Source organism: Salmo salar, chromosome 11 (genome assembly GCF_965601325.2).
Source record: "Salmo salar chromosome 11, fSalSal1, whole genome shotgun sequence".
NCBI classification, from domain to species: Eukaryota; Metazoa; Chordata; class Actinopteri; order Salmoniformes; family Salmonidae; genus Salmo; species Salmo salar.
In genome coordinates this window covers 122,635,521-122,643,012 of record NC_138301.1, presented here as the reverse complement: position 1 = coordinate 122,643,012, position 7,492 = coordinate 122,635,521, and the positions used below count along the sequence as shown (strand labels likewise).

Here is a 7,492-nt window from a genome sequence, read left to right as displayed (position 1 = left end):
GCCTGGCATCACTGCTACTGCCTGTCATCAGATCACTGCTATTGCCTGGCATCACTGCTACCGCCTGGCATCACTGCTACTGCCTGGCATCAGATCACTGCTATTGCCTGACATCACTGCTACTGCCTGGCATCACTGCTACTGCCTGGCATCACTGCTACTGCCTGGCATCAGATCACTGCTACTGCCTGGCATCACTGCTACTGCCTGGCATCAGATCACTGCTACTGCCTGGCATCACTGCTACTGCCTGGCATCACTGCTACTGCCTGGCATCACTGCTACAGCCTGGCATCAGATCACTGCTACCGCCTGGCATCAGGTCACTGCTATTGCCTGGCATCACTGCTACTGCCTGGCATCACTGCTACTGCCTGGCATCAGATCACTGCTATTGGCTGGCATCACTGCTACTGCCTGGCAACAGATCACTGCTACTGCCTGGCATCAGATCACTGCTACTGCCTGGCATCACTGCTACTGCCTGGAATCACTGCTACCGCCTGGCATCACTGCTACTGCCTGGCATCACTGCTACTGCCTGGCATCACTGCTACTGCCTGGCATCAGATCACTGCTACTGCCTGGCATCACTGCTACTGCCTGGCATCACTGCTACTGCCTGGCATCACTGCTCTGCCTGGCATCACTGCTACAGCCTGGCATCAGATCACTGCTACTGCCTGGCATCACTGCTACTGCCTGGCATCACTGCTACTGCGTGGCATCACTGCTACTGCCTGGCATCACTGCTACTGCCTGGCATCACTGCTACAGCCTGGCATCACTGCTACAGCCTGGCATCACTGCTACAGCCTGGCATCAGATCACTGCTACTGCCTGGCATCACTGCTACTGCCTGGCATCCCTGCTACTGCCTGGCATCAGATCACTGCTACTGCCTGGCATCAGATCACTGCTACTGCTTGGCATCAGATCACTGCTACTGCCTGGCATCACTGCTACTGCCTGGCATCACTGCTACAGCCTGGCATCACTGCTACTGCCTGGCATCACTGCTACAGCCTGGCATCACTGCTACAGCCTGGCATCACTGCTACTGCGTGGCATCACTGCTACTGCCTGGCATCACTGCTACTGCCTGGCATCAGATCACTGCTATTGCCTGGCATCAGATCACTGCTACTGCCTGGCATCAGATCACTGCTACTGCCTGGCATCAGATCACTGCTACTGCCTGGCATCAGATCACTGCTACTGCCTGGCATCAGATCACTGCTATTGCCTGGCATCAGATCACTGCTACTGCCTGGCATCAGATCACTGCTATTGCCTGGCATCACTGCTACTGCCTGGCATCACTGCTACAGCCTGGCATCACTGCTACCGCCTGGCATCACTGCTACTGCCTGGCATCACTGCTACTGGCTGTCATCACTGCTACTGCCTGGCATCAGATCACTGCTACTGCCTGGCATCACTGCTACTGCCTGGCATCACTGCTACTGCCTGGCATCAGATCACTGCTACTGCCTGGCATCACTGCTACTGCCTGGCATCACTGCTACTGCCTGGCATCACTGCTCTGCCTGGCATCACTGCTACAGCCTGGCATCAGATCACTGCTACTGCCTGGCATCACTGCTACTGCCTGGCATCACTGCTACTGCGTGGCATCACTGCTAATGCCTGGCATCACTGCTACTGCCTGGCATCACTGCTACAGCCTGGCATCACTGCTACAGCCTGGCATCACTGCTACAGCCTGGCATCACTGCTACAGCCTGGCATCAGATCACTGCTACTGCCTGGCATCACTGCTACTGCCTGGCATCACTGCTACTGCCTGGCATCAGATCACTGCTACTGCCTGGCATCAGATCACTGCTACTGCTTGGCATCAGATCACTGCTACTGCCTGGCATCACTGCTACTGCCTGGCATCACTGCTACAGCCTGGCATCAATGCTACTGCCTGGCATCACTGCTACTGCCTGGCATCACTGCTACAGCCTGGCATCACTGCTACAGCCTGGCATCACTGCTACTGCGTGGCATCACTGCTACTGCCTGGCATCACTGCTACTGCCTGGCATCAGATCACTGCTATTGCCTGGCATCAGATCACTGCTACTGCCTGGCATCAGATCACTGCTACTGCCTGGCATCAGATCACTGCTACTGCCTGGCATCAGATCACTGCTACTGCCTGGCATCAGATCACTGCTATTGCCTGGCATCAGATCACTGCTACTGCCTGGCATCAGATCACTGCTATTGCCTGGCATCACTGCTACTGCCTGGCATCACTGCTACAGCCTGGCATCACTGCTACCGCCTGGCATCACTGCTACTGCCTGGCATCACTGCTACTGGCTGTCATCACTGCTACTGCCTGGCATCAGATCACTGCTACTGCCTGGCATCACTGCTACCGCCTGGCATCACTGCTACTGCCTGGCATCGACTCTTTCAAACTGGATGACACACATAGAAAGGTTGATCTAACCTTGTGTGTGTCAACTACAGCTTACTGGTCTGACACACACACACACACACAGGGGTTTTCTCCTCTAATGACATCGATGGATCATTCTGTCGTCTCCATTAGTTCAATAAAGACGATTATCAGATTCCGCCGAGACGGATAAAATATGTACTGATGGAGGTGTGTAGATGTGTGTGTGTGTGTAGGTGTGTGTGTAGATGTGTGTGTGTGTGTGTGTGTGTAGATGTGTGTGTGTGTGTGTAGATGTGTGTGTGTGTGTAGATGTGTGTGTGTGTGTGTGTGTGTGTAGATGTGTGTGTGTGTGTAGATGTGTGTGTGTGTGTGTGTGTAGATGTGTGTGTGTGTGTGTGTAGATGTGTGTGTGTGTGTAGATGTGTGTGTGTGTGTGTGTGTGTGTAGATGTGTGTGTGTAGATGTGTGTGTGTGTGTGTGTGTGTAGATGTGTGTGTGTGTGTGTATGTATGTTTGTGTAGATGTGTGTGTGTGTAGATGTGTGAGTGTGTGTGTGTGTGTCTGGGTGTGTGTGTGTGTGTGTGTGTGTGCGCGTGTGTGCGCGCGTGTGTGTGTGTGTGTGTGTGTGTGTGTGTGTGTGTGTGTGTGTGTGTGTGTATGTATGTTTGTGTAGATGTGTGTGTGTGTAGATGTGTGTGTGTGTGTGTGTGTGTGTGTGTGTGTGTGTGTGTGTGTGTGTGTGTGTGTGTGTGTGTGCGTGTGTGTGTGTGTGTGTGTGTGTGTATAGATGTGTGTGTGTGTGTGTCATACCAGTCGTTACAACAGTCAGCCTGTCAGTACTGCGACTAAACAGCATCATTATTAGTGGAAAACATCGGTACACCCTGAAAAAATATGTCTTAATGATGTTTTATATTGTTTATTTATTTAAACCTTTATTTAACGAGGAAATTCTTATTTACAATGACGGCCTACCCCCCGGGCCAAAACGCGGACGACGCTGGGCCAATTGTGCACCGCCCTATGGGACTCCCAATCACAGCCGGATGTGATGCAGCCTGGATTTGAACCAGGGTCTGTAGTGATGCCTCTTAGCACTGAGATGCAGTGCCTTAGACCGCTGTGATACAGCCTGGAATCGAACCAGGGTCTGTACTGACGCCTCTTAGCACTGAGATGCAGTGCCTTAGACCGCTGTGATACAGCCTGGAATCGAACCAGGGTCTGTAGTGACGCCTCTTAGCACTGAGATGCAGTGCCTTAGACCGCTGTGATACAGCCTGGAATCGAACCAGGGTCTGTAGTGACGCCTCTTAGCACTGAGATGCAGTGCCTTAGACCGCTGTGATACAGCCTGGAATCGAACCAGGGTCTGTAGTGACGCCTCTTAGCACTGAGATGCAGTGCCTTAGACCGCTGTGATACAGCCTGGAATCGAACCAGGGTCTGTAGTGACGCCTCTTAGCACTGAGATGCAGTGCCTTAGACCGCTGCGCCCCTCGGGAGCCCAGCATCAGGAGGGTTGTGTCTCCCTGGGCCTTTACATATATAAATATCATTTTATACTGTATTATATCGCTACTTTCCAAGTATCGAATTGTACAAATTGAATTACTATTTTATATATATATATATAATAGTAATTCAATTTTACACAACCCTATGAAGTCCCATAGGAGCTATGTGGGCTTCATATCTTTCTCCCACAGCCCATAATACTGTCTAGTCGTTAAATCAAATATAACAACATATGCTATTTAGCAGACACTTTTATCCAAAGAGATTTACATTATTTTATTTTATTTTTTACATTTTTTTTACATAAAAGGTGGTCCTGGGAATTGAACACACTATCCTGGTGTCGCAAGCAACGATTCTTTACCAACCCGAGTAAGGTGAATACATGCAGTCGGACAACTGACTAGGTATCCCCCCCCCCCACCCCCATTCCCTTTCCCCTGACACCATTATCCACCATCTATTCAGCTCTGAAACATCTGCTACCCCTGCAGCCAAGGACTGGTCTCCATGACAACGGGGGGCATCGTCTGTCTCCGGTAATGAGCTGGGGGTGGGGTGGGGGGGGGGGGGGGGAGACACTTGGCTTTGACAGTGAATGAAAAGGGAGCATTTACAGGGACACCCCAGCCCCTCCCCCTGGCCCTCCTCCCTCCTGCCCCTCCCCCAGCCCCTCCCCATGGCCCCTCTCCCTGGCCCTCCCCCAGCCTCTCTCCCTGGCCCTCCCCCAGCCTCTCTCCCTGGCCCTCCCCCAGCCCCTCCCCCTGGCACTCCTACCCCCTGCCCCTCCCCCATCATGTTGTCTCATGTTGTCATTATGTTTTCTACACCTAACATTCTCACTTCTCTCCCCACGCTATCTGGTGTGTGGGTGTGCGCGGGTGTTGCATGCATGTATGCCTGTGTGTGTGTGTGTGTGTACCTGTGTGTGCCTGCGTGTGTGTACCTGTGTGTGCCTGCGTGTGTGTACCTGTGTGTGTACCTGTGTGTACCTGCGTGTGTGTACCTGTGTGTGTGTACCTGTGTGTGTGTGTGTACCTGTGTCTCACCTGGTGACTGGGGTTTAGGAGGCACCACAGCCAGCCTCTTAGGAGAGGAAGGGAGGGACCCTGTGATCTCACCTGGTGACTGGGGTTTAGGAGGCACCACAGCCAGCCTCTTAGGAGAGGAAGGGAGGGACCCTGTGATCTCACCTGGTGACTGGGGTTTAGGAGGCACCACAGCCAGCCTCTTAGGAGAGGAAGGGAGGGACCCTGTGATCTCACCTGGTGACTGGGGTTTAGGAGGCACCACAGCCAGCCTCTTAGGAGAGGAAGGGAGGGACCTTGTGATCTCACCTGGTGACTGGGGTTTAGGAGGCACCACAGCCAGCCTCTTAGGAGAGGAAGGGAGGGACCCTGTGATCTCACCTGGTGACTGGGGTTTAGGAGGCACCACAGCCAGCCTCTTAGGAGAGGAAGGGAGGGACCCTGTGATCTCACCTGGTGACTGGGGTTTAGGAGGCACCACAGCCAGCCTCTTAGGAGAGGAAGGGAGGGACCCTGTGATCTCACCTGGTGACTGGGGTTTAGGAGGCACCACAGCCAGCCTCTTAGGAGAGGAAGGGAGGGACCCTGTGATCTCACCTGGTGACTGGGGTTTAGGAGGCACCACAGCCAGCCTCTTAGGAGAGGAAGGGAGGGACCCTGTGATCTCACCTGGTGACTGGGGTTTAGGAGGCACCACAGCCAGCCTCTTAGGAGAGGAAGGGAGGGACCCTGTGATCTCACCTGGTGACTGGGGTTTAGGAGGCACCACAGCCAGCCTCTTAGGAGAGGAAGGGAGGGACCCTGTGTCTCACCTGGCAGCCAGCCTCTTAGGAGAGGAAGGGAGGGACCTTGTGATCTCACCTGGTGACTGGGGTTTAGGAGGCACCACAGCCAGCCTCTTAGGAGAGGAAGGGAGGGACCCTGTGATCTCACCTGGTGACTGGGGTTTAGGAGGCACCACAGCCAGCCTCTTAGGAGAGGAAGGGAGGGACCCTGTGATCTCACCTGGTGACTGGGGTTTAGGAGGCTCCACAGCCAGCCTCTTAGGAGAGGAAGGGAGGGACCCTGTGATCTCACCTGGTGAATGGGGTTTAGGAGGCACCACAGCCAGCCTCTTAGGAGAGGAAGGGAGGGACCCTGTGATCTCACCTGGTGACTGGGGTTTAGGAGACACCACAGCCAGCCTCTTAGGAGAGGAAGGGAGGGACCCTGTGATCTCACCTGGTGACTGGGGTTTAGGAGGCACCACAGCCAGCCTCTTAGGAGAGGAAGGGAGGGACCCTGTGATCTCACCTGGTGACTGGGGTTTAGGAGGCACCACAGCCAGCCTCTTAGGAGAGGAAGGGAGGGACCCTGTGATCTCACCTGGTGACTGGGGTTTAGGAGGCACCACAGCCAGCCTCTTAGGAGAGGAAGGGAGGGACCCTGTGATCTCACCTGGTGACTGGGGTTTAGGAGGCACCACAGCCAGCCTCTTAGGAGAGGAAGGGAGGGACCCTGTGATCTCACCTGGTGACTGGGGTTTAGGAGGCACCACAGCCAGCCTCTTAGGAGAGGAAGGGAGGGACCTTGTGATCTCACCTGGTGACTGGGGTTTAGGAGGCACCACAGCCAGCCTCTTAGGAGAGGAAGGGAGGGACCCTGTGATCTCACCTGGTGACTGGGGTTTAGGAGGCACCACAGCCAGCCTCTTAGGAGAGGAAGGGAGGGACCCTGTGATCTCACCTGGTGACTGGGGTTTAGGAGGCACCACAGCCAGCCTCTTAGGAGAGGAAGGGAGGGACCTTGTGATCTCACCTGGTGACTGGGGTTTAGGAGGCACCACAGCCAGCCTCTTAGGAGAGGAAGGGAGGGACCCTGTGATCTCACCTGGTGACTGGGGTTTAGGAGGCACCACAGCCAGCCTCTTAGGAGAGGAAGGGAGGGACCCTGTGATCTCACCTGGTGACTGGGGTTTAGGAGGCACCACAGCCAGCCTCTTAGGAGAGGAAGGGAGGGACCCTGTGATCTCACCTGGTGACTGGGGTTTAGGAGGCACCACAGCCAGCCTCTTAGGAGAGGAAGGGAGGGACCCTGTGATCTCACCTGGTGACTGGGGTTTAGGAGGCACCACAGCCAGCCTCTTAGGAGAGGAAGGGAGGGACCCTGTGAATTCACCTGGTGACTGGGGTTTAGGAGGCACCACAGCCAGCCTCTTAGGAGAGGAAGGGAGGGACCCTGTGATCTCACCTGGTGACTGGGGTTTAGGAGGCACCACAGCCAGCCTCTTAGGAGAGGAAGGGAGGGACCCTGTGATCTCACCTGGTGACTGGGGTTTAGGAGGCACCACAGCCAGCCTCTTAGGAGAGGAAGGGAGGGACCCTGTGATCTCACCTGGTGACTGGGGTTTAGGAGGCACCACAGCCAGCCTCTTAGGAGAGGAAGGGAGGGACCTTGTGATCTCAGAACTCCTCGGGAACTCCTTCCTCACACCTGTCATCAAACACAGCAACAAATCACAAACATAGAATTAAGCAATCAACCA

General features: G+C 54.6%; 1 protein-coding gene across 1 annotated transcript in view; it reads right to left on the bottom strand.

The window, feature by feature from the left end:
- Positions 1–7,492, bottom strand: part of mtus2a (microtubule associated tumor suppressor candidate 2a) — a 143,654-nt gene that overhangs the window by 30,302 nt on the left and 105,860 nt on the right. Inside the window, exons 6-7 of the mRNA XM_082957592.1 lie at positions 5,830–7,440; positions 4,990–5,709 (exon numbers count right to left, since the gene is read on the bottom strand). Coding sequence (XP_082813718.1) covers positions 4,990–5,709; positions 5,830–7,440 — 2,331 coding nt within the window. The remainder of the gene's footprint in view (positions 1–4,989; positions 5,710–5,829; positions 7,441–7,492) is intronic.